At 52.7% G+C, this 26,409-nt stretch overlaps 1 protein-coding gene across 1 annotated transcript in view; it reads right to left on the bottom strand.

Annotated features, from left to right (window-relative positions):
- The window catches only part of LOC140390215 (zinc-binding protein A33-like), a 45,817-nt gene extending 20,374 nt beyond the window's left edge, over window positions 1-25,443 (bottom strand). Inside the window, exons 1-5 of the mRNA XM_072475185.1 lie at window positions 24,934-25,443; window positions 21,542-21,637; window positions 18,837-19,070; window positions 5,655-5,677; window positions 5,391-5,563 (exon numbers count right to left, since the gene is read on the bottom strand). Of these exons, the coding sequence (XP_072331286.1) occupies window positions 5,391-5,563; window positions 5,655-5,677; window positions 18,837-19,070; window positions 21,542-21,637; window positions 24,934-25,443 (1,036 nt within the window). The remainder of the gene's footprint in view (window positions 1-5,390; window positions 5,564-5,654; window positions 5,678-18,836; window positions 19,071-21,541; window positions 21,638-24,933) is intronic.
- Between the last annotated feature and the right edge of the window lie 966 nt (window positions 25,444-26,409).

Genomic DNA, 26,409 nt, shown 5'->3' with positions numbered 1-26,409 from the left:
AACTGTCAATGTGCTGCAGCAGAGCTTCCTCCGACTTCTCTCCTTGCTTCCCCACCTCACCGGGGCCATCGCCTCCTCCACCAGCTCCTTCATCGCAGCCATCACTTCTCCTTACGCATCACTTCCATGTGTTTGGCAAATTGCCTCCCAAACTCTCTAGCCATCACCTAGGTCAGAGTTTCCACTGTGAAGGGTGCGCCCCCCCCCCCGCCCCCCCGGCCCCCCCCCAGCCCCCCTCACCCCCCCCCCGCCCCCCCGCCCCCCAGCCCCCCCCCGCCCCCCAGCCCCCCCCCAGCCCCCCCCCCCGCCCCCCCCGCCCCCGCCCCCCCCGCCCCCCCCCCCAGCCCCCCCCCCCCCAGCCCCCCCCAATCGATCCATCCTCCGCCATCTTTCCTGCTGCTGGGCTGACTCGTTCACTCGATGGCAAACTTTTGCTCACCCCCTTCTTCCCAGTGGTTTTTTTGGGGGTCTTCGACATTCCCTACCTTCCTTCTGTCTTCCTGCACCAGCTTATCCAAAGACTGCCACCGGAACCGGGCATTAAACTCCAAAAACCAGAGCCTTGAGCAGGAGCCTCCCAATGTGCAACTTCCACCTACATGGCGCCACTGGAAGTCAATCCGTGTCATCAATCACTTGTACAGTGTACAAATGTAAACTGTAATATAAATATTCTTTTTAGAAGATATATTCCCAGATTCCAATGTTCTCTGTGAAGAAATTTTAAAGATTCCCAGTCTGATCGCTGTTCAGTGATTGCCACTTGATAGACTAAGAGTTGGTGCTCTGTTCCCCTCAAGTCTTGAATCTCTTTGAACGCGATCTACCAGCTGTGTTATGGCTGAATGTAGACTCGACCCAGCCGCTAGATGCCAGGGGAAGCCTCCCCCGGGCTTCCCGACGGCCGTTATGCCTCACGCAAAATATCCCACAATGGACAGGATCTAGTCTTGCAGAGTGTAACCGGCTTAGGAGCTGACTTACCTCGCCTTCGCCAGATCGAACGGCCACCCGGCATCTACCAGCCTTGGCAGGGAGACCCCAACCGGGCACCGTTCAGTACTGGTCCACACAGACGGGGACCAGGCGGAACCATAGCTTGTGGGGGGGAGTCTCCTATGCGATTGGAGGCCGCTGGGTGGTCAGCCTCTGGACAGGGTGGCACCCTGGCACTGCTGGTACCACCCGGGCACCTTAGCACTGCCATCCTGACTCCCTGGCAGTGCCACTCGGGTCCCAGCCTGACACTGCCAAGGTGCCCAGCTGGCACTGCCAGGCTGGCAGGGTCACTGCCAGGGAGCGTGGGCACGAAAACAAGATTGATAGCGGGGTCGTTCCCAGCGAGTAAAAACGGCACTCTGCTTTATTTTGGTTAGAACATAGAACAGTACAGCACAGGTCAGGTCCTTCAGCCCACGATGTTGTGCCAACCATTTATCCGAATCTAAGATCAACCTAACGTACACCCCTTCAATTTACTGCTGTCCATGTGCCTAAGAGTCGCTTAAATGTTCCTAATGGCGGGGCAGCACGGTGGTGCAGTGGTTAGCACTGCTGCCTCACGGCACTGTGGTCCCAGGTTCGATCCCGGCTCTGGGTCACTGTCTGTGTGGAGTTTGCACATTCTCCCCGTGTTTGCGTGGGTTTAGCCCCCACAACCCAAAGATGTGGAGGGTAGATGGATTGGCCACATTAAATTGCCTCTTAATTGGAAAAAATTAATTGGGCACTCTAAATTTTTTTTTTTTAAATGTCCCTAATGACTGTGACTCCACCACCTCTGCTGGCAGTGCATTCCACACACCCACCACTCTCTGTGTAAAGAACCGACCTCTGACACTGTAAATTCTATGATCTATGATATCTCCCCATACCTTCCTCCAATCACCTTAAAGTTATGTCCCCTCGTGACAGCCATTTTCACCCTGGGGAAAAGTCTCTGGCTATCCACTCTATCCATGCCTCTCATCACCTTGTACACCTCTATCAAGTCACCTCTCTGCCTTCTTCGCTCCAGTGAGAAAAGCCCTAGCTCCCTCAACCTTTCTTCATAAGACATGCCCTCCAGTCCAGGCAGCATCCTGGTAAATCTCCTCTGTACCCTCTACAAAGCATCCACATCCTTCCTATAATGAGGCGACCAGAACTGGACAGAATATTCCAAGTGTGGTCTAACTAGAGTTTTATAAAGCTGCAGCAAAACCTCGCGGCTGTTAAATTCAATCCCCCTGTTAATGAAAGCCAACACACCATCCAACTTCTTAACAACCCTATCAACCTGGGTGGCAACTTTGAGGGATCTATGTACGTGAACCCCAAGATCCCTCTGGTCTTCCACACTTCCAAGAATCCTGCCTTTAACCCTGTATTCAGCATTCAAATTCGACCTTCCAAAATGAATCACTTCACATTTATCAAGGTTGAACTCCATCTGCCACTTCTCAGCCCAGCTCTGCATCCTGTCAATGTCCTGTTGTAACCTGCAATAACCCTCAACACTATCTACAACTCCACCAACCTTCGTGTCATCGGCAAACTTACTAACCCACCCTCCCACTTCCTCATCCAAGCCATTTATAAAAACCACAAAGAGCAGAGGCCCCAGAACAGATCCTTGCGGGGCACCACTGGTCACCAACCTCCAGGCGGAATACTTTCCATCCACTACCACTCGCTGTCTTCTTTCGGCCAGCCAATTCTGTATCCAGACAGCCAAATGTCCCTGTAATAAATACCCCAGGAAACATTCTTCCCAACAATCAACTATACAGCCTGTACAGATTTTTCTCCTTTTTCACCATCGCCCCCCCTCTCCCTCCCCCCCCCCGGCGGCGAACAGCTCCTCAAACACGGTCACAAACATCCCCCACCTTTTCTCAAACTCCCCTGCTGAGCCCCTTAACTCATACTTTATCTTCTCTAACCGCAGGAAGTCATACAGGTCACCCAACCACGCTGCTACCCCCGGTGGCGATGCCGACCGCCACTCCAGCAAAATTTGTCGCTGGGCAATCAGAGAGGCGAAGGCCAAGACATCGGCCTTCCTCCTCTCCATGAGCTCCGGCTTCTCTGAAACCCCAAATATTGCCAACAAAGGGTCCGGATCCACGCCCTCCTCCACTATCCTGGCTAAGACCGCGAACACTCCCGCCCAGAATCTTCCCAATTTTTCACAACCCCAAAACATGTGCGCATGATTCGCTGGCCCCCGCCCACCTCTCACACTCATCTGCTACCCCCTGAAAGAACCCATTCATTCTCGCCCGAGTCATATGCACCCTGTGCACCACCTTAAACTGTATCAGGCTCATCCTTGCACAAGAGGAGATCCCTTTTACCCTTCGCAGTGCCTCACTTCATCCTCCCCAATTGATTTCCATTCTCAACTCCGCTTCCCATTTCTCCTTGATCTTCACCACCCGCTTGCCTCCCTGCTCCTCCAGCCACTTATATATATCCCCTATTCTTCCCTCCCCTTCCACATCCGGAAGCAGCAGTCGTTCCAGCAGGGTGTATCCCAGTAATCTAGTGAACCCCTTCCAGACCTTTCGGGCAAAGTCCCTAATCTGTAGATACCTGAACTCAATACCCCTCGGTAGCTTTACCCTCTCCTTTAGCTCCTCCAGACTGGCGAACCCTTCATCCAAATACAAATCCCTCACCTTGACCAGTCCCACTTCCCTCCACCTCCTGTATACACTATCCAACACCCCCCCCGGCTAAAACTCATGATTCTCGCACAGCGGCGTTAGCACCGACATCCCTTCCACCCTAAAATGCCTCCTCAGCTGATTCCATATCTTCACCATGATGAACACCTACTCGGAGCCATTGGCAGTGCTGCCATCACCATAGCCCTCAAACTGGACCCCTTACAAGATTCCTCTCCATCCTAGCTTACTCTACCCTTTCTCCTTCCCACCACCGCCGCACCTTGTCCACTCCCGTAGTAACCTTGGGTATATCCCGTCAGGCCCAGGGGACTTATCTATCCTGATGCTTTTCAAAATTTCCAGCACATCCTCCTTCTTAATATCAACCTGTTCGAGTCTATTAACCTCGTTCACACTGTTATCATTGGCAACAAGGTCCCTCTCTCCAGTGAATACTGAAGCAAAGTATTCATTTAGAGCCTCCCCCATCTCTTCAGACTCTGGGCACAAGTTCCCTCCACTATCCTTGATCGGCCCTACTCTCACTCTGATCATCCTCTTATTTCTTACATAAGTGTAGCCTTGGGGTTTTCCCTAATCCTTCCCGCCAGGGCTTTTTCATGCCCCCTTCTAGCTCTGCTCAGTCCATTTTTGAGTTCCTTCCTGGCTACCTTGTAACCCTCTAGAGCCGAGTCAGATTCTTGCTTCCTCAACCTTACATAAGCTTCCTTCTTCCTCTTGACTAGAAGCTCCGCTTCTCTTGTCATCCAAGGCTCCTTCACCTTACCATTTCTTCCTCGTCTCAGTGGGACAAAACTATTCAGCACTCACAGCAAGTGCTCCTTAAACAATCCCCACGTTACTGTTGTGCATTTCCCCAAGAACAATTGTTCCCACTTTATTCTCCTTAGCTCCTGTCTAATAGCAGTATAATTTCCCCTCCACCAATTAAATACCTTCCCATACTGTCTGTTCCTATCCCTCTCCATGACTATGGTAAAGGTCAAGTTGTGGTCACTGTCACCGAAATGCTCTCCCACCGAAACATCTGACACCTGGCCTGGTTCGTTGTCGAGCAACAAGTCAAATATAGCCTCCCCCCTAGTCGGCCTATCTACATATTGAGTCAGGAATCCTTCCTGTATACACCTGACAAAATCTGCTCCATCCAAACCATTTGCACTAAGGAGGTTCCAGTCAATATTAGGGAAGTTGAAGTCACCCATGACAACAACTCTGTTACTTCTGCACTTTTCCAAGATGTGCCGCCAAATCTGTTCCTCTATCTCTCTGCCGCTATTGGGGGGTCGATAGAAAACTCCCAATAAAGTGACTGCTCCTTTCTTGTTTCTGACTTCCACCCATATTGACTCAGTAGACAAACCCTCCTCAACTACCTCCTTTTCTGCAGCTGTGGTGCACTCCCTAATTAACAGTGCCACTCCCCCTCCTCTTTTACCTCCCTCCCTATTCGTCTTAAAACATCTAAACCCCGGAACATCTAACAACCATTCCTGCCCCTGTGAAATCCATGTCTCCGTAATGGCCACAACATCGTAGTTCCAAGTAGATCGCGCCCTTAATCTATTGTCCAACATTGAGGAGTCCTTTTACTGAAGAACCCAGTGCTGTTGCCTCAGTGCTATGTCCCCAGTAACAGGCAGCACCTTCTCAAGACGTGGGGGTGAGAGTAGGAAACTGTACAGAAAGTGAACACCAAACTGCGGAGCTTCTTACCTGGAGAGATGATCTGTTTCATTTCTCTCCACACTATGTAGAGAAGTGGTCCTCGAAATCTTGTATATCCCCTTCGTAACTCCATTATCGTCCTCTTCTTCCTCCGAATCTTGGATTTTCTGGATATCACCATCTCTCCCTGCATGTCCCACTTCCTCGTCTTTAACCCGTAACTGTTTAAATGGGAGATTTAATCACTCACTGCTCGATACAGACGGTGATCACAGTGTAAAAACCATGTGACAGTTTGGTTCAGACACTCACCTTTCTCGGTATCTTTTCAGTTCCTGCAGGACAGAGAATCAGAAACATTTTAGCAAATTTACACAGTGCTGTTCAGTTTGTCATTTTCAATGATATCGAATCAGTGATTCAGATAAAATGTGAAGGGATTTGCGTGGAGCTTTCAGTGACCAGTTTCTGCGATCTCATAGCATGTTAGTTTCCCCTGTAAGATTCTTAGGGATCGTGGGCTGGATTCTCTGTTTTTGGGACAAAGTCCCCACGACCTCGGGAAAACTGTGGTCTTTTACGCCAGCAAAACTGGCATCAAAAGGCCACAGCTTTCCCGTTTTGCTGGAGGCTAGCAGGCAGCTGTCGTAGAGGTCGCAGCTCTAGCTGCCGATACGGCCCCCGCACCTCCGGGTTAGAGGCTATTCATGCGCATGGCGGCGGCCTCCAGCGGCTGCGCCATGCCCCATGGCGGACTCAGCCCGCGGACCTGGACCGGCAAAATAGTGCCCCGCATCGGCCGCTCGCGCGCCCCAGACCGCCCACACACATTGTCCCCAGACCCAAATGAAGACCCCACTGCCCGCCGATCGTCCCTCCCCCAACTGTGGCGGCCCCGGACTGAGTCCGCAGCCGCCACGCGAGGATCACGGACGGTGGGACCAGGAGAGGTCCACGCCGACGGGAATTCGGCCGGTCGGCAACGGAGCATCGCCATCGCGGGGTGGGCCTCAGGCAATGGCCTGAGGCGGTGGACACTCGGCGCGGTGTACTCCATGTGTATGCCGCTTTTCGGGGGACGGAGAATTGAAGAACCGGCGCTGCTCCCGATTTCGTGAGCAAAAACGGATTGCCGCGTCGGGGAGCGGAGAATCCAGCCCCTTGTCTTGGTTTGAAGTCATATTTATGGATATTTTATCCTAATCACCTTTTAAATCAGTTTGAATTTCGGCTTCCTGAGTGAGGGAATTCAACGGTTAACCATAACCTGGAAAGAGGAAAGCAGCTGCTTGCGAGTAACTGTCATTCTTAATAAGCTAAAGATGTCAAAAGTTTAGAATCAAGGAATTATATCTGTCCTACTCACATTTTGTGTGATTCTAGACATTTCTATTTGTTTTAAAGGAATAAACAGAAGGTTTTGAATTGAATCCTGTCTTTGAATTTCTTTGCTGATACCATTATCTGTGAACCATATCTGGAGGATAGAACCGCAAGTTTTTAAAACATCCTTTCCTGACACCCTGCCGGGAATAACATCTGCTCTTTGTTCTTAGCATCCATGGGAATGACTTGGTTAGTTTGCGCGAATCATTGGAATATTTAATGTGTCTAATGTCGAGATAATGGAATGTTTGTACAACTGCAATCTGTATCAAAAAAAATCTATCATATGTGCACAATGCCATGTAAGCTCGAGGGCCCAGAAAATAAGAGATTCAGATTTATCCCACACTACGAACCGCATGATGAGGGCTTTAAAGGTGGGGGGGGTACATCAGATGCCCTGACCCTTCGCCATCATTTTGTAAGAAGTATTGAAGTTTACATTTTTACACTGGACATGAGTGAAACAGTTATTATTTACAATTTACATGCTGTTCTTTTTGGGTACCCCCTCTCACCTCCTCCCCCCCCCCCCCCCCCCCCCCGCCACCCCCCCACCCCCTTTGTTCCACCCACCTCTGCTGTTCCCCTCCACTTTTCTACTATTTTCGGGCCCTGTCTTAGGCCCTTACCTCTGCCGTAGATGGTTTATTTATCACTCGTTTTGCTCTTATAACTTTGGAGGGGGGGGGGCCCATGTTGGTCTCTCCCTGGGTACCCTCCTGGCGTTTGCTTGGGCCTTGGGTCTCTCCCCAATTGCGCCCCCACCCCCTTTATTCATGTCTGTTTTCTGTGGCCCTGGCGGTTCCCATGCGTCCCCCCCCCCACCCACCTTCAAACAGGTCCGGGAACAGGCTGGTGATTGTCGCCACGTTTTGTGGAAGCCCTCGTCCGACCCTCTTCTCCAGGTGGAGAAATTCCGAGAGGCCAGCGAGCCAGTCTGCAGCTGTGGGTGGTGCTGCCGATCGCCAGCCGAGCAGGATTCTCCGGCGTGCGATTAGGGAAGCGAAAACCAGGGCGTCGGTCCTCTTCCCCAAATGAAGTTCTGGCTGCTCCGATACCCCCGAAGATTGCCATTCTCAGGCATGGCTCCACCCTCACCCCCACAACCCTGGACATTGCCTCGGAGAAGGCTGCCCAGAACCTGACAAGCTTGGGGCAAGCCCAGAACATGTGGGTGTGGTTGGCCGGGCCCCTCTGGCACCGCTCACATTTGTTCTCCACCTCCGGGAAGATCCTGTTCATTCGGGTTCAGGACAGGTGCGCTCTGAGCACCACTTTAAACTGCATCAGGCTCAGCCTTGCGCAGGAGGAGGTGAAGTTGGCCCTGCTCAGTGCTTCGCTCCAGAGTCCTCACCCTACATCCATCCCTAGTTCGTCCTCCTATTTCTGCCTTGCTCCGTCCAGTGGTGCTCTCGCCCTTTCTAAATTATATCCGTATATGTACTCGCAGTTCCCTTTTTCCATACTGTCCATGTCCAGTAGCTCCTCCAGCATTGTGTCTCTCGGGCCCCTAGGTTACCTCGTCATCGCCTTGTGGAGAAAGTTTTTGACTTGTAAGTGTCGGAGTTCCTGTTCGTTCAGTAGTTCGAGTCTCTCTGTCAGCTCTTCTAAGGTCGCAAATCTGTCCCGTGTAAAAGTTCCTGATCACCCCTACCCGTCCTCTCTCCCTCTCTTAAAGGTGGCGTTTTGCATGGCTGGTGGGAATCTGGGGTTGCCGCAGATGGGGGCCATTGTGGACCCCTTGGTTAGACCGATGTGCTGTCCCATCTGGTTCCAGGTTCTCAGTGTTGCTACTACCACTGGGTTGGTTGAGTGTTTTGCCGGCGGGGATGGGAGCACTGTCATGGCGAGGGCTCGGAGGGTCACCCCCTGCAGGAGGACTCCTCCAGCCTCACCCTTTCCATGTTAGATTCACTTATCCATCCCCTCACCCTCTCTGCCGTAACTGCCCAGTGGTAGTATTGTCGATTGTGCAGTGCCAGACTTCCCATATCTTTCCTCCTTTGCAGTATCGATTTAGGGATCGATTGGTTCTTACCCCCCACACGGACACATTGTGTGTGGTGTCTGGGTGTGCGGTGTCTAGGTGTGTGCATGTGTGTGTGTGTGTGTGGGGGGGGGGGGTGGTGTCTGTGCTTTCTGGGTGTGCGTGTGTGTGTCTGATGTTTGGCTGTGTGTGTGTGGTGTCTGTGTATGTGTGGTGTCTCGGTCTGCGTGTCTGGGTGTGCGTATGTGTGTCTGGGTGTGTGCAGTGTGGTGTGAGTGTGTATGGTGTCTGGGTGTGTGTATGGTGTCCGGGTGTGTGCAGTGTGGTGTGAGTGTGTATGGTGTCTGGGTGTGTGTATGGTGTCCGGGTGTGTGCAGTGTGGTGTGAGTGTGTATGGTGTCTCGGTGTGTGCAGTGTGGTGTGAGTGTGTATGGTGTCCGGGTGTGTGTATGATGTCCCGGTGTGTGTATGGTGTCCGGGTGTGTGCATGGTGTCCGGGTGTGTGCATGGTGTCCGGGTGTGTGCATGGTGTCCGGGTGTGTGCAGTGTGGTGTGAGTGTGTATGGTGTCTGGGTGTTTGCAGTGTGGTGTGAGTGTGTATGGTGTCCGGGTGTGTGTATGGTGTCCGGGTGTGTGTATGGTGTCTGGGTGTGTGCAGTGTGGTGAGAGTGTGTATGGTGTCTGGGTGTGTGCAGTGTTGGTGTGAGTGTGTATGGTGTCCGGGTGTGTGCAGTGTGGTGTGAGTGTGTATGGTGTCCGGGTGTGTGCAGTGCGGTGTGAGTGTGTATGGTGTCCGGGTGTGTGCAGTGTGGTGTGAGTGTGTATGGTGTCCGGGTGTGTGCAGTGTGGTGTGAGTGTGTATGGTGTCCGGGTGTGTGCAGTGTGGTGTGAGTGTGTATGGTGTCCGGGTGTGTGCAGTGCGATGTGAGTGTGTATGGTGTCCGGGTGTTTGCAGTGTGGTGTGAGTGTGTATGTAAGGTGTCTGGGTGTGTATGGTGTCCGGGTGTGTGTATGGTGTCTGGGTGTGTGCATGGTGTCCGGGTGTGTGTATGGTGTCCGGGTGTGTGTATGGTGTCCGGGTGTGTGTATGGTGTCCGGGTGTGTGTATGGTGTCTGGGTGTGTGTATGGTGTCCGGGTGTGTGTATGGTGTCCGGGTGTGTGTATTGTGGTGTGAGTGTGTATGGTGTCCGGGTATGTGTGTGGTGTCCGGGTGTGTGCAGTGTGGTGTGAGTGTGTATGTGTGGTGTCTGGGTGTATGTGTGGTGTCTGGGTGTGTGCAGTGTGGTGTGTGTATGGTGTCTGGGTGTGTGCAGTGTGGTGTGTGTATGGTGTCCGGGTGTGTGCAGTGTGGTGTGAGTGTGTATGATGTCTGGGTGTGTGCAGTGTGGTGTGAGTGTGTATGGTGTCTGGGTGTGTGAGTGTTGGTGTGAGTGTGTATGATGTCTGGGTGTGTGCAGTGTGGTGTGAGTGTGTATGATGTCTGGGTGTGTGAGTGTTGGTGTGAGTGTGTATAGTGTCTGGGTGTTTGCAGTGTGGTGTGAGTGTGTATGATTTCTGGGTGTGTGCATTGTGGTGAGTGTGTATGGTGTCTGGGTGTGTGCAGCGTGGTGTGAGTGTGTATGGTGTCCGGGTGTGTACAGTGTGGTGTGAGTGTGTATGATGTCTGGGTGTGTGCAGTGTGGTGAGAGTGTGTATGGTGTCTGGGTGTGTGCAGTGTTGGTGTGAGTGTGTATGATTTCGGGGTGTGTGCAGTGTGGTGTGAGTGTGTATGGTGTCCGGGTGTGTGCAGTGTGGTGTGAGTGTGTATGGTGTCTGGGTGTGTGCAGTGTGGTGCGAGTGTGTATGGTGTCCGGGTGTGTGCAGTGTGCTGTGAGTGTGTCTGGTGTCTGGGTGTGTGCAGTGTGGTGAGAGTGTGTATGGTGTCTGGGTGTGTGCAGTGTTGGTGTGAGTGTGTATGATTTCTGGGTGTGTGCAGTGTGGTGTGAGTGTGTATGGTGTCCGGGTGTGTGCAGTGTGGTGCGAGTGTGTATGGTGTCCGGGTGTGTGCAGTGTGCTGTGAGTCTGTATGGTGTCTGGGTGTGTGCAGTGTGGTGTGAGTGTGTATGGTGTCCGGGTGTGTGCAGTGTGCTGTGAGTCTGTATGGTGTCCGGGTGTGTGCAGTGTGGTGCGAGTGTGTATGGTGTCCGGGTGTTTGCAGTGTGGTGTGAGTGTGTATGGTGTCTGGGTGTGTGTATGGTGTCCGGGTGTGTGTATGGTGTCCGGGTGTGTGCAGTGTGGTGTGAGTGTGTATGATGTCTGGGTGTGTGCAGTGTGGTGTGAGTGTGTATGATTTCTGGGTGTGTGCAGTGTGGTGTGAGTGTGTATGGTGTCTGGGTGTGTGCAGTGTGGTGCGAGTGTGTATGGTGTCCGGGTGTGTGCAGTGTGCTGTGAGTGTGTATGGTGTCTGGGTGTGTGCAGTGGTGGTGTGAGTGTGTATGATTTCTGGGTGTGTGCAGTGTGGTGTGAGTGTGTATGGTGCCTGGGTGTGTGCAGTGTGGTGTGAGTGTGTATGATTTCTGGGTGTGTGCATTGTGGTGTGAGTGTGTATGGTGTCTGAGTGTTTGCAGTGTGGTGTGAGTGTGTATGGTGTCTGGGTGTTTGCAGTGTGGTGTGAGTGTGTATGGTGCCTGGGTGTGTGCAGTGTGGTGTGAGTGTGTATGATTTCTGGGTGTGTGCATTGTGGTGTGAGTGTGTATGGTGTCTGAGTGTTTGCAGTGTGGTGTGAGTGTGTATGGTGTCTGGGTGTGTGCATTGTGGTGTGAGTGTGTATGGTGTCTGAGTGTTTGCAGTGTGGTGTGAGTGTGTATGGTGTCTGGGTGTGTGCAGTGTGGTGTGAGTGTGTATGGTGTCTGGGTGTTTGCAGTGTGGTGTGAGTGTGTATGATGTCTGGGTGTGTGCAGTGTGGTGTGAGTGTGTCTGGTGTCTGGGTGTGTGCAGTGTGGTGTGAGTGTGTATGGTGTCTGGGTGTGTGTATGGTGTCTGGGTGTGTGTATGGTGTCCAGGTGTGTGTATGGTGTCCGGGTGTGTGCAGTGTGGTGTGAGTGTGTATGATATCTGGGTGTGTGCAGTGTGGTGTGAGTGTGTATGGTGTCTGGGTGTGTGCAGTGTTGGTGTGAGTGTGTATGGTGTCTGGGTGTGTGTATGGTGTCTGGGTGTGTGTATGGTGTCCGGGTGTGTGTATGGTGTCCGGGAGCGTGCAGTGTGGTGTGAGTGTGTATGGTGTCTGGGTGTGAGTATGGTGTCCGGGTGTGTGTATGGTGTCTGGGTGTGTGTATGGTGTCCGGGTGTGTGTATGGTGTCCGGGAGTGTGCAGTGTGGTGTGAGTGTGTATGGTGTCTGGGTATGTGTATGGTGTCCGGGTGTGTGTGGTGTCTGGGTGTGTGCAGTGTTGGTGTGTGTGAGTATGTGTGGTGTCTGGGTGTGTGTATGGTGTCTGGGTGTGTGCAGTGTGGTGTGAGTGTGTATGGTGTCTGGGTGTTTGCAGTGTGGTGTGAGTGTGTATGATTTCTGGGTGTGTGCATTGTGGTGTGAGTGTGTATGGTGTCTGGGTGTGTGCAGTGTGGTGTGAGTGTGTATGGTGTCTGGGTGTTTGCATTGTGGTGTGAGTGTGTATGGTGTCTGGGTGTGTGCAGTGTGGTGTGAGTGTGTATCGTGTCTGGGTGTGTGTATGGTGTCTGGGTGTGTGTATGGTGTCCGGGTGTGTGCAGTGTGGTGTGAGTGTGTATGATATCTGGGTGTGTGCAGTGTTGGTGTGAGTGTGTATGATGTCTGGGTGTGTGCAGTGTGGTGTGAGTGTGTATGGTGTCTGGGTGTGTGTATGGTGTCCGGGTGTGTGTATGGTGTCCGGGTGTGTGTATGGTGTCCGGGAGTGTGCAGTGTGGTGTGAGTGTGTATGGTGTCTGGGTGTGTGCAGTGTGGTGTGAGTGTGTATGGTGTCTGGGTGTGAGTATGGTGTCCGGGTGTGTGTATGGTGTCTGGGTGTGTGTATGGTGTCCGGGTGTGTGTATGGTGTCCGGGAGTGTGCAGTGTGGTGTGAGTGTGTATGGTGTCTGGGTATGTGTATGGTGTCCGGGTGTGTGTGGTGTCTGGGTGTGTGCAGTGTTGGTGTGTGTGAGTATGTGTGGTGTCTGGGTGTGTGTATGGTGCCTGGGTGTGTGCAGTGTGGTGTGAGTGTGTATGGTGTCTGGGTGTTTGCAGTGTGGTGTGAGTGTGTATGATTTCTGGGTGTGTGCATTGTGGTGTGAGTGTGTATGGTGTCTGGGTGTGTGCAGTGTGGTGTGAGTGTGTATGGTGTCTGGGTGTTTGCATTGTGGTGTGAGTGTGTATGGTGTCTGTGTGTGTGCATTGTGGTGTGAGTGTGTATGGTGTCTGGGTGTGTGCAGTGTGGTGTGAGTGTGTATGGTGTCCGGGTGTGTGCAGTGTGGTGTGAGTGTGTATGGTGTCTGGGTGTGTGCAGTGTGGTGCGAGTGTGTATGGTGTCCGGGTGTGTGCAGTGTGCTGTGAGTGTGTCTGGTGTCTGGGTGTGTGCAGTGTGGTGAGAGTGTGTATGGTGTCTGGGTGTGTGCAGTGTTGGTGTGAGTGTGTATGATGTCTGGGTGTGTGCAGTGTGGTGTGAGTGTGTCTGGTGTCTGGGTGTGTGCAGTGTGGTGTGAGTGTGTATGGTGTCTGGGTGTGTGTATGGTGTCTGGGTGTGTGTATGGTGTCCAGGTGTGTGTATGGTGTCCGGGTGTGTGTATGGTGTCCGGGTGTGTGCAGTGTGGTGTGAGTGTGTATGATATCTGGGTGTGTGCAGTGTGGTGTGAGTGTGTATGGTGTCTGGGTGTGTGCAGTGTTGGTGTGAGTGTGTATGGTGTCTGGGTGTGTGTATGGTGTCCGGGTGTGTGTATGGTGTCCGGGTGTGTGTATGGTGTCCGGGTGTGTGTATGGTGTCCGGGAGTGTGCAGTGTGGTGTGAGTGTGTATGGTGTCTGGGTGTGAGTATGGTGTCCGGGTGTGTGTATGGTGTCTGGGTGTGTGTATGGTGTCCGGGAGTGTGCAGTGTGGTGTGAGTGTGTATGGTGTCTGGGTATGTGTATGGTGTCCGGGTGTGTGTGGTGTCTGGGTGTGTGCAGTGTTGGTGTGTGTGAGTATGTGTGGTGTCTGGGTGTGTGTATGGTGTCTGGGTGTGTGCAGTGTGGTGTGAGTGTGTATGGTGTCTGGGTGTTTGCAGTGTGGTGTGAGTGTGTATGATTTCTGGGTGTGTGCATTGTGGTGTGAGTGTGTATGGTGTCTGGGTGTGTGCAGTGTGGTGTGAGTGTGTATGGTGTCTGGGTGTTTGCATTGTGGTGTGAGTGTGTATGGTGTCTGGGTTTGTGCAGTGTGGTGTGAGTGTGTATGGTGTCTGGGTGTGTGTATGGTGTCTGGGTGTGTGTATGGTGTCCGGGTGTGTGCAGTGTGGTGTGAGTGTGTATGATATCTGGGTGTGTGCAGTGTTGGTGTGAGTGTGTATGATGTCTGGGTGTGTGCAGTGTGGTGTGAGTGTGTATGGTGTCTGGGTGTGTGTATGGTGTCCGGGTGTGGGTATGGTGTCCGGGTGTGGGTATGGTGTCCGGGAGTGTGCAGTGTGGTGTGAGTGTGTATGGTGTCTGGGTGTGTGCAGTGTGGTGTGAGTGTGTATGGTGTCTGGGTGTGAGTATGGTGTCCGGGTGTGTGTATGGTGTCTGGGTGTGTGTATGGTGTCCGGGTGTGTGTATGGTGTCCGGGTGTGTACAGTGTGGTGTGAATGTGTATGATGTCTGGGTGTGTGCAGTGTGGTGAGAGTGTGTATGGTGTCTGGGTGTGTCCAGTGTTGGTGTGAGTGTGTATGATTTCTGGGTGTGTGCAGTGTGGTGTGAGTGTGTATGGTGTCCGGGTGTGTGCAGTGTGGTGCGAGTGTGTATGGTGTCCGGGTGTGTGCAGTGTGCTGTGAGTGTGTATTGTGTCTGGGTGTGTGCAGTGGTGGTGTGAGTGTGTATGATTTCTGGGTGTGTGCAGTGTGGTGTGAGTGTGTATGGAGTCTGGGTGTGTGCAGTGTGGTGTGAGTGTGCATGGTGTCTGGGTGTTTGCAGTGTGGTGTGAGTGTGTATGGTGTCTGGGTGTTTGCAGTGTGGTGTGAGTGTGTATGGTGTCTGGGTGTTTGCAGTGTGGTGTGAGTGTGTATGATGTCTGGGTGTGTGCAGTGTTGGTGTAAGTGTGTATGATTTCTGGGTGTGTGCAGTGTGGTGTGAGTGTGTATGATGTCTGGGTGTGTGCAGTGTGGTGTGAGTGTGTATGGTGTCTGGGTGTGTGCAGTGTGGTGTGAGTGTGTATGGTGTCTGGGTGTGTGTATGGTGTCTGGGTGTGTGTATGGTGTCCGGGTGTGTGCAGTGTGGTGTGAGTGTGTATGATGTCTGGGTGTGTGCAGTGTGGTGTGAGTGTGTATGGTGTCTGGGTGTGTGCAGTGTTGGTGTGAGTGTGTATGATGTCTGGGTGTGTGCAGTGTGGTGTGAGTGTGTATGGTGTCTGGGTGTGTGTATGGTGTCCAGGTGTGTGTATGGTGTCCGGGTGTGTGTATGGTGTCCGGGTGTGTGTATGGTGTCCGGATGTGTGTATGGTGTCCGGGTGTGTGTATGGTGTCCGGGAGTGTGCAGTGTGGTGTGAGTGTGTATGGTGTCTGGGTGTGTGCAGTGTGGTGTGAGTGTGTATGGTGTCCGGGTGTGTGTATGGTGTCCGGGTGTGTGTATGGTGTCCGGGTGTGTGTATGGTGTCCGGGTGTGTGTATGGTGTCCGGGTGTGTGTATGGTGTCCGGGTGTGTGTATGGTGTCCGGGTGTGTGCAGTGTGGTGTGAGTGTGTATGGTGTCTGGGTATGTGTATGGTGTCCGGGTGTGTGTGGTGTCTGGGTGTGTGCAGTGTTGGTGTGTGTGAGTATGTGTGGTGTCTGGGTGTGTGTATGGTGTCTGGGTGTGTGCAGTGTGGTGTGAGTGTGTATGATTTCTGGGTGTGTGCATTGTGGTGTGAGTGTGTATGGTGTCTGGGTGTGTGCAGTGTGGTGTGAGTGTGTATGGTGTCTGGGTGTGTGCAGTGTGGTGTGAGTGTGTATGGTGTCTGGGTGTGTGCAGTGTTGGTGTGAGTGTGTATGGTGTCTGGGTGTGTGCAGTGTGGTGTGAGTGTGTATGGTGTCTGGGTGTGTGTATGGTGTCCAGGTGTGTGTATGGTGTCCGGGTGTGTGTATGGTGTCCGGGTGTGTGTATGGTGTCCGGATGTGTGTATGGTGTCCGGGTGTGTGTATGGTGTCCGGGAGTGTGCAGTGTGGTGTGAGTGTGTATGGTGTCTGGGTGTGTGCAGTGTGGTGTGAGTGTGTATGGTGTCCGGGTGTGTGTATGGTGTCCGGGTGTGTGTATGGTGTCCGGGTGTGTGTATGGTGTCCGGGTGTGTGTATGGTGTCCGGGTGTGTGTATGGTGTCCGGGTGTGTGTATGGTGTCCGGGAGTGTGCAGTGTGGTGTGAGTGTGTATGGTGTCTGGGTATGTGTATGGTGTCCGGGTGTGTGTGGTGTCTGGGTGTGTGCAGTGTTGGTGTGTGTGAGTATGTGTGGTGTCTGGGTGTGTGTATGGTGTCTGGGTGTGTGCAGTGTGGTGTGAGTGTGTATGATTTCTAGGTGTCTGCATTGTGGTGTGAGTGTGTATGGTGTCTGGGTGTGTGCAGTGTGGTGTGAGTGTGTATGGTGTCTGGGTGTGTGCAGTGTGGTGTGAGTGTGTATGGTGTCTGGGAGTGTGCAGTGTGGTGTCAGTGTGTATGGTGTCTGGGTGTTTGCAGTGTGGTGTGAGTGTGTATGGTGTCCGGGTGTGTGCAGTGTGGTGTGAGTGTGTATGGTGTCCGGGTGTGTACAGTGTGGTGTGAGTGTGTATGATGTCTGGGTGTGTGCAGTGTGGTGTAAGTGTGTATGGTGTCTGGGTGTGTGCAGTGTGGTGTGAGTGTGTATGGTGTCCGGGTGTGTGTGGTGTCTGGGTGTGTGCAGTGTGGTGTGTGTGAGTATGTGTGGTGTCTGGGTGTGTGTATGGTGTCTGGGTGTGTGCAGTGTGGTGTGTATGGTGTCTGGGTGTTTGCAGTGTGGTGTGTGTGAGTATGTGTGGTGTCTGGTTGTGTGCAGTGTGGTGTGTGTATGGTGTCTGGGTGTTTGCAGTGTGGTGTGAGTGTGTATGGTGTCCGGGTGTGTGCAGTGTGGTGTGAGTGTGTATGGTGTCCGGGTGTGTACAGTGTGGTGTGATTGTGTATGATGTCTGGGTGTGTGCAGTGTGGTGTAAGTGTGTATGGTGTCTGGGTGTGTGCAGTGTGGTGTGAGTGTGTATGGTGTCCGGGCGTGTGTGGTGTCTGGGTGTGTGCAGTGTGGTGTGTGTGAGTATGTGTGGTGTCTGGGTGTGTGTATGGTGTCTGGGTGTGTGCAGTGTGGTGTGTGTATGGTGTCTGGGTGTTTGCAGTGTGGTGTGAGTGTGTATGGTGTCCGTGTGTGTGCAGTGTGGTGTGAGTGTGTATGGTGTCTGGGTGTGTGTGGTGTCTGTGTGTGTACACTGCCTACACTATGTTTGTGTCATGTCTGACGGATGAATTCTCCACCAGCGGGTTTCTTCGCTCTGCCGGCAGTGGGTTAGCTGGGGGCTTGGAGGTGGCTACAATGGGAATCCTATTGGCCAGTGGTGGGAACGGCGAATCCCGTTGCCAGAGACATGCGCCGTCGAGAAACACACAGCTGGGACGGTGAAGAATTCAGCCCTGGGTGTGTGTCTGGTGTAAGGACCCTCCCTGCTGATTCCCTTATTTCCCATTTCTTTTACTTTGTGGTTTTCATTTTGATTCATTGATATTTAATGGACATATACTTTAATTTGAGCAAAGCAAGTGAGGAACTTGAAAGTAGCAAAACAGTACACTGTGCGATTGGAGATTTAGATCTTGTACAGAAAAACTCAGACTTTCTGGTACCTGAGAAGTTGGAAGAATTTGTTTTGATTGGTTGGCTGGTGCCAATGGATTGGCCAAAGGCAGTATTCTGCCCGGCAGCAGACAGCGATTGGGTCCTGCCAGGTGGGATGTTTTTAAAATAAATTTAGAGGACCCAATTATTTATTTTTCCAATTAAGGGGCAATTTGGCATGGCCAATCCACCTAACCTGCACACCTTTGGGTTGTGGGGGTGAAACCCACACAGACACAGGGAGAATGTGCGAACTCTACATGGACAGTGACCCAGGGTCGGGATTTGAACCTGGGTCCTCAGTGCCGCAGTCCCAGTGCTAGCCACTGCACCACATGCCACCTCTTAGGTGGGATGTTTTCAGAGAACCTAGACAGAAAGTTCCTGGAGCCTGAGAAAAGAAGCTGTCAGTTGCTCTCTCTCCAAAAATGCTTCCTGCCTCCTGTTCCTGATGCTGCAGCGAAGGCTTGAGATCCTGATGAATCTACAGTGAAAACCGTTACAGGTTGAAAGCAAAGACCTTTCCCAACCGAGGGCCTAGACTAAAAGAATCAAACTCAAAGACTTCCATCTGAAACAGAAAGACAAATTGGCGGAGAATGGAAATATTAATCACCTCTGCCGATTTTGTAATGTCTCCCACTTGCACATGTAATCTATCCTCTGGTTCATCTCCATTGGGTCTGGTTTGCTCTCCCCCCGCCGCTCCCCCTCGCCCCCCCCCTGCCCCCACTCCCCCCCCCCCTGCCCCCCCACCCCCACCCCTGCCCCCCCCCCCCCACCCCCACCCCTGCCCCCCCGCTCCCCCCACCCCAACATCCCTCCAGTTTAAATGATGTCTAATATTTGCTTCAATGTTCCTCACAGGCATTCCCTGGTTTGAGGGCACCAATCTCTTAATTCCCGATCCTTTCCTGGACCTTTTATCCCGGCTTTGATCACAGTTTGTGGGACAATCGCCTCAACACTCCCGATCTCAATCCTGACTGATACCGGTTAGTCCTCAGTGATACCGCACATTGTACATTGTTGTGTTGGGGTTTGAGCCCTGTTGTAAACTGTTGTTCACAATCATACCAACAATATGAAGACTGGGTTATAAAGGGTCACCTTGAGAAAGGAGACATTGTCTTGCTGTTCGATGTCGACACAAAGGTTCGATATCTTCTCCTTAAGTGAAGCTAGTTCCTCTTCAATTCTTCTCAGATTCTCCTCCACTGGGCGTAGATCGTCCTCTTTTTGTCTCCTCAGGTCTTCGATTAAATGTTTCTCTTTGTCTTCAAGGAATCGATGGATTTTGGCAAATTCTGCAGAGATGTCTTTCTCCAGGGATCCAGTGAGTTCCTATGATAGCGAGAGAGATCATTTAAACAGTGGGTTGTTAAAGGGTTTCAGTGTTTAAAAAGAACTGAAGTCATTGTTGAACGTGGACGCCAAATTGTTGGCAAAGGTACTGGCATCGAGGATAGAGGACTGTGTCCCGGGGGTGGTGCACGAAGACCAGACAGGGTTCGTAAAAGGGAGACAACTGAATGTTAACGTGCGACGACTATTAGGGGTGATAATGATGCCCCCAGTGGAGGGGGAGGCAGAGATAGTGGCGGCAATGGACGCAGAGAAGGCATTTGATAGGGTGGAGTGGGAGTATTTATGGGAAGTGTTAAGGAGGTTTGGGTTTGGGAACGGGTTTATTAGCTGGGTTAGACTTCTTTATGGGGCTCCAACGGCAAGCGTAGTTACAGGTCGACATAGATCGGAGTATTTCCGACTATATAGGGGAACAAGACAGGGATGCCCGCTGTCTCCATTGTTGTTCGCGTTGGCAATTGAACCTCTGGCCATGGCGTTGAGAGACTCCAGGAAATGGAGAGGGGTGATTAGAGGGGGAGAAGAACACCGAGTCTCGTTATATGCGGATGACCTATTGTTACACGTGTCGGACCCAGCGGGGGGAATGATAGAGGTTATGCGAATTTTGAGGGGGTTCGGGGATTTCTCGGGGTATAGGCTGAACATGGGGAAGAGTGAATTATTTGTGATACATCCAGGGGACCAGAGTAGAGAGATAGAAGGCTTGCCTCGAAGGAAAGTGGAAAGAAACTTCCGATACCTGGGGATTCAGATCGCTAGGAGCTGGGGAACATTGCACAGACTTAATCTGACACGGTTGGTAGAACAAATGGAGGAGGACTTCAAGAGGTGGGACATGCAGCCTCTATCGCTGGCGGGCAGGGTGCAAGCAATTAAGATGATGGTCCTCCCGAGGTTCTTATTTGTATTTCAATGTCTCCCTATACTAATCACTAAGACCTTTTTTAATAAAATAGACAGGAGCATCACGAGCTTCGTGTGGGCAGGGAAAGTTCCGAGAGTAAGGAGGGGGTTCCTTCAGCGTAGTAGGGACAGAGGAGGATTGGCACTACCGAACTTGGGCGATTACTATTGGGCCGCCAATGTGGCAATGATACGTAAATGGATGATGGAGGGTGAGGGAGCGGCGTGGGAAAGACTGGAGAGAAAGTCCTGTAAAGGGACGAGTTTAGAGGCGCTGGTGACGGCGCCGCTACCGATCTCACCTAAAAAGTTTACCACGAACCCGGTGGTGGCGGCAACATTGAATATCTGGGGACAGTGGAGGCGACAGAGAGGGGTGCGGGGAGCCCTGGTGGGGTCCCCAATCAGGAACAACCATAGGTTCGCCCCAGGAAGAATGGATGGAGGATTTCAGAGCTGGTTCCAGTTGGGAATTAGGAGGGTGGGAGATTTATTTATAGATGGGACTTTTGCGAGCTTGGGAGCATTGGAGGAAAAGTATAAGTTGCCCCGGGGAAATTTCTTGAGATATATGCAGGTGAGGGCATTTACTAGACAACAGGTGAGGGAATTTCCGTTGCTCCCGACACAGGGGATACAGGACAGGGTGCTTTCAGGGGTGTGGGTCGGAGAGGGCAAGGTGTCAGAGATTTACCGAGAGATGAGGGAAGAGGGGGAGGAGTCGGTGGGCGAACTAAAAGGAAAGTGGGAAGAAGAACTAGGGGAGGAGATAGAGGAGGGTATGTGGGCTGATGCCCTAAGCAGGGTAAATTCCTCTTCCTCATGCGCCAGGCTTAGCCTGATTCAATTTAAGGTGCTACATAGAGCACACATAACGGGAGCAAGATTGAGCAGGTTCTTTGGAGTGGAGGACAAATGTGGGAGGTGTGGCGGGAGCCCGGCAAACCACGCACATATGTTTTGGGCATGCCCGGCACTGGAAGGGTATTGGAAGGGAGTGACGGGAGTGATTTCGCGGGTGGTGAAGGCCCGGGTCAAACCAGGCTGGGGGTTAGCTCTATTTGGAGTTGCGGAAGAGCCGGGAGTGCAGGAGGCGAAAGAGGCCGACGTTGTGGCCTTTGCGTCCCTAGTAGCCCGGCGCAGGATCCTACTCATGTGGAAGGAGGCGAAACCCCCCGGACTGGAGGCCTGGGTAAATGATATGGCGGGGTTCATTAAACTGGAGCAGATAAAGTTTGCCCTGAGAGGATCGGCTCAAGGGTTCACCAGGCGGTGGCAGCCATTTCTCGACTACCTAGGGGAACGTTAGAGGGAAGACAGATGACCAGCAGCAGCAACCCAGGGGGAGGGGGGGGGGGGAGGGAGGGGGGGTGGTTTTAGTTTAGGTCAAAGATAAAGGGGTTTTGTTACTTGTGTATTGTTTAAAATGTCTGTATTGTTATTGTTGTGTTTGCTTTGTAAGAGGGGAAAAATTGTTGTTTGGGAAAAAATTTTCAATAAAACATTTATAAAAAAAAAAAAAGAACTGAAGTAACCCTCACCTCCAGTTGGGAAATCTCCCGTTCCTGCTGCTGTTTCAATTTACTTTGATCTTTCCTTTCAGTCTCCATGGAATCCAAGCATAATTTCAGCTGGTCCTAAAAATGGAATCAGATCTCATCACATTGTCTGCTGTTATATCACACACTGTGAGGATGTACAAGATCCTGAGGTGAATTGACACTATAAAGGTCCATCTCATTTGTTTTCTGTTTATTCCCTTATTTCCCTTTCTTTTCTTTTTTCCATTACCATTTTGATCCGTGGGAGAGTAATGGACCTGTGACTCTAATTCGAGCAACAAAGGCTTTAAATCAAACCACAGGCTACAAGCAGGTTTTGATGTGAGCCAAAGTTCCCCAAGAAAGAAATAGGCCTGAATATGAACCTTTGAGTTGAAGGCCCAGTTTTATAAGAACTAAATGACTCTCCAGAAAGCCTGCTGCCTGTAAGTAGTGTACTGGGCGGCACGGTAGCACAGTGGATAGCACTGTTGCTTCAAAGTGCCAATGTTCCAGGTTTGATTCCCGGCTTGGGTCTCTGTGCGGAATCTGCACGTTCTCCCCGTGTCTGCGTGAGTTTGCTCCGGGTGCTCCAGTTTCCTCTTACCATCCAAATATGTGCAGGTTAGGTGGATTGGCCATGCTAAAATACTCCTTGTTATCCAAAGATGTGTAGGTTAGGTTAAAGGGGTATTGGGATAGGGCGGGGCTTGGATGGAGTTCCGCAAGTACAGCAATGCCGTTGGCATATCATTTAAGCGCCCGTCCCGGTAATCTCCGGGGCCTCCCGCGTTTCTCCGCCTTCACCAGGAGGAATTACTGATGCCGAGGTTCACTTGTGGTTTTAAAAATCGGGAAACAGGCGACGTGGCTGCTGAGAGAGAGGAGGTAGGACATGTTCCCAGAGATGTGACCATGGGCTGGCTGGGGGGCATCTGGCAGGACTGAGGGAATAGAGCGGGTTGACCAGGGGATGGGCTGTTGGTTTGAAGTGTCCAGGCACAAAACACCATTGCCGTGGCCTGCAAGGAAGCCATCTTGCGATGAACCCCACTGATTGCCCACCATGGCCCGTGGTTGCGCAGAGCGACAGCATCCCTCCCCAACACCCACAACTGGATGCCACCCTGCCGGTGGGCATCACGCAGCCCAGCAAAGGGGGCCTTCACAGTAGATCTACCAGGAGGGCGCTGGATGGGGCCACAGAGCTTTTGGCTGGCATGGATAGCACCAGCCACCGGTGGTACACCTGCTGGCATGGATGAGGCTCGGGGTCAGAAGCCCCCGTGCTGCCAGCACTGACGGGGCCAGGGGTGTGGTGCGGAGGGCGGAGTGCCAGGGGAACGGCCAGTGGGGAGTGTGGGGATGGGAGAGGGAAGGAGACATACAGGGGCAGGGGTAGTAGTGCAGGCCGGGGCCACCGTATAGCCCGTTGGACCTGGTTGGGCACAGGGACGGACACCATGGTAACATGTCTGCATTTCACCCCCCCTCCCCCGCAGACAATGGATTTGGATAGCAACCAGGGATGGTTGACATATCTACCTTGCTGCCACAGCCCTGGTGAATGCACTGAGGCTGTACAATCAGAAGCTGCTCGGGGAGAACCCTGCAGCAGCGGAGTTGTCCCAGGGGCACAGGAGCCAGCCGCTGATGATGGAGAGTCTGCTGCCCAACAGGTCGAGGAGGAGGTGCCAAGGAGGTGCCACATTTGGCCTTATGTGTACCGGCAATGCCTGTCATTCGAGAACCTGCTGGACTGGGCATGACGTCGGAGACTCCGGCTAACCAGGGAGACCATACGGCATATCTGCTGGACCATGGTGCACCTGGAACTGTGGGGGTATGGGAGAGAACACCCTGCTCTCGGTGGCCGTCAAGATGACAGTCGCTCTGAACATTTCCACCATGGGCTCCTTCCGGGCACTGAGTGAGGACCTGTCCGGGATCTTGCAGACTTTGGTGCCTTCACACATCCACGGAGGCTGTGTGTGCCCGGTCGGCACAATATGTCAGCTTCAATGTGGACCAAGCCCACCAGGATACCAGGGCAGTGGGGTTTGCCACCATCGCTAGGACGCCCCAGGTCCAGGGGGTGATCGATGGGATGCATGTCCCCCTACGATCACCGGCATCTGAGGGGATGGCCTTCATATATCAAAAGAAGTACCACTCCATACCCCATGAATGTGCAGCTGGTGCGTGACCATGAGCTGCACAACATTCACGTCTGCGCCCGATATCCAGGCAGCGTGCATGACATCTTCACCCTGGCACACTCAACAGTTCCTGACCTCTTCATGGCTGAGGAGTTGGCTATTGGGCGACAGGGGTTATCCGCTGTGATCATCACTGAGGCCACAGGACAGCACGGTGGTGCAGTGGGTTAGCACTGCTGCCTCACGGCGCTGAGGTCCCAGGTCCAACCCCAGGCCTGGGTCACTGTCCGTGTGTAGTTTGCACATTCTCCCCGTGTCTGCGTGGGATTCGCCCCCACAACCCAAAGATGTGCAGGGTAGGTGGATCGGCCACGCTAAATTGCCCCTTAATGGGAAAAAAAGAGATTGTGTACTCCAAATTTAAAAAATAAAATAACATTTAATTTCAAAAACAGCAATAGCCTTCAGCCGCACGGCCAGACGCCTCGGCAGTCGGAGGGGGTTATGGGTGATCGGTGGAGCAGACATGCAAGGACAAGGGTTGCCCTCAGAATGGATACACACGATCCAAGGGTTGGCATGGTGGTTGCCCTCCCCCTCCCCCTCCCACATGGCGGCCCACCCCTGCGGACGGGCGGCCCACTCCTGCGGAGAGTCTTCCCCCCCCCCCCCACCACAGCCGAGGGTCCCCCCACCCTCCGCCAATCTCTGGGGTGACAAGTCCAGCGACCCCGGGCTCTTCGCCTGTGAGCAAAGATGGCTACTCCCCTCCTCAGCTCCCCACAAGAACCCTTCCACCAGGTTCATGTTTTAAAAAGGAATACTAATTGGTCGCACTGTGACCACTTGCTGGGGAGACCGATGAATGACGGCAGGCCGTTAGATATGGGGTGGTTTCCGTTAATTGTATGGAAATAGGGCTTAAGTGCTGATAATTGGTATCTCGCTGAGGGAAGCGGGCCGGTTGCATCGCAAACTGTTTGGCGCCTGGCACGGTTCCTGTTTTCGGCCTCTCCCGCTGTTCAACGGTCTTGTTTACTTGAGCAAGAGCGCAACAAGGCCGGAGAATTGGGCCCTTACTCTCGGAAACGGAGAATTCAGCCCATTATCACTGAACTCCTTACCCTTGAAATTAAGTATTGCAAATAAAGTAATCAACAGCGGGGGGACCAACATTTGTCCATTGACTTCAAACAACCCAATGAACAATTGGAAACAAGTATCTGACTTTACCTTGTATGTTTGAATTGCGGTCTGACTCGGTAGGAACCTGTGGGCTGAGTGCACGGGAGAGTCTACACATTTGGCACAGATCAGAATCTCATCCACCTCACAGAACAGGATGAGCTTTTCCCGGTGTTCCTCACAGAGAGACAGCTCACTCTCTGTGTCCTCTCTCAGATTCCCCCATTCTTCCTCACACAGAGAGCGATCCTGCTCCAGTTTCAGCTCCAGCTGCCTGGTTTTCTCACAGAGATTGACCAACACCTTGTTACTGGTGAAACTTCTCCGGGGGAGAACCTGCTGACATTCCGGGCAGGACACAGCCTGACGCTGCTTTCCCCAAAACTTCTGGATGCAGGATTTACAGAAGTTGTGCTCACAGTCCAGCCGCACCGGCTCCACAAACACAGACTGGCAGACGGAGCAGGTTAAATCCTCGCTCAGGTTTAAGACGTGTTTACTGACGGCCATCGCTGTTGCTGCTCCTCGTTCTGTTATTCCCTTAAGTTTCAGTTTCATTTCCCCCCAGATCGCACGAAACTCACATCTGTTCTCTTAAAGGGGCACTGTCACCTCGTCAGATTTCCTGGCAAAACAAAATCTATCTTTGCTCATCTGACTTTTCCAGTCCTCACAGATTGAAAAGCTGGTGAGAAGTCAGGAATTTGAACAGTTTTAATACGTGTTTACTGATGGCCATTGCCGTTGCATTTCTTTATTTTTTTTGTCAGTGGTCGTAGACCCCACTTCACAAGATGTCTTCTTCCAGTGATGAAGCTGATGCTCTCCAGAGAGCAAGAGACAGAGGGTGGGATTCTCCATTGACTGACGGCGAAATTGGGAAACGCGATTTGGCAGAGAATAGGTTGCCATCACCTCGACAGCGGTGTCAATGCATTCCGGAACCCACGTACAGTAAACACCATTTGCATGTCATTAGCGGGCCTACCCGGTCTTCTCCGGGGCCCCCGTGATGCCCCTCCTCCGTGTCGTGGATGCTGAGGGGGAGAGAGGAGGTAGGACATAGAGAGAAGCGACTATGTGCTGTCAGGCCGGATACCGGCTGGGCTGGGGGGGGGGGGGCTGCCAGGGCCAAGGGAAGGGGGTTGGTGAGGGGGGGAACAGGCCAAGGGGCCGGGGTGACCCCCAATGGGACTGCGTGGTGTCCCGTCATGGCTGCAAGACAGCCATCTTGCTGTGCACCCGCTGGCAACCCACTTAGGTCCCTGGTTCTGCAGAGTGACACCCGCCACATGGGTGTCCGCACCCCCCACCATGTGGCGGAAGGTGGGGTGGGGGGTGATATTCAGGTGACCGACCTTCGCGTGATCTCACACATGAGGCAGCGAGGTGCGTATTGGTTCCCTTGGCGGCAGGGTCCCACGCAGAGGCCCGTCCCCGTCAGACACACATGAGTTGTTAGTGTGTGGGGCAGAGAGGAGAGGGGGCAGGGCCTCTGCGCGGCGCCCTGTCGCCAAGGAAACC

Source organism: Scyliorhinus torazame, chromosome 14 (assembly GCF_047496885.1).
Source record: "Scyliorhinus torazame isolate Kashiwa2021f chromosome 14, sScyTor2.1, whole genome shotgun sequence".
NCBI lineage: Eukaryota > Metazoa > Chordata > Chondrichthyes > Carcharhiniformes > Scyliorhinidae > Scyliorhinus > Scyliorhinus torazame.
Note: the sequence above shows the minus strand (reverse complement) of the source record. Positions and strands in the feature narration are given on the sequence as shown.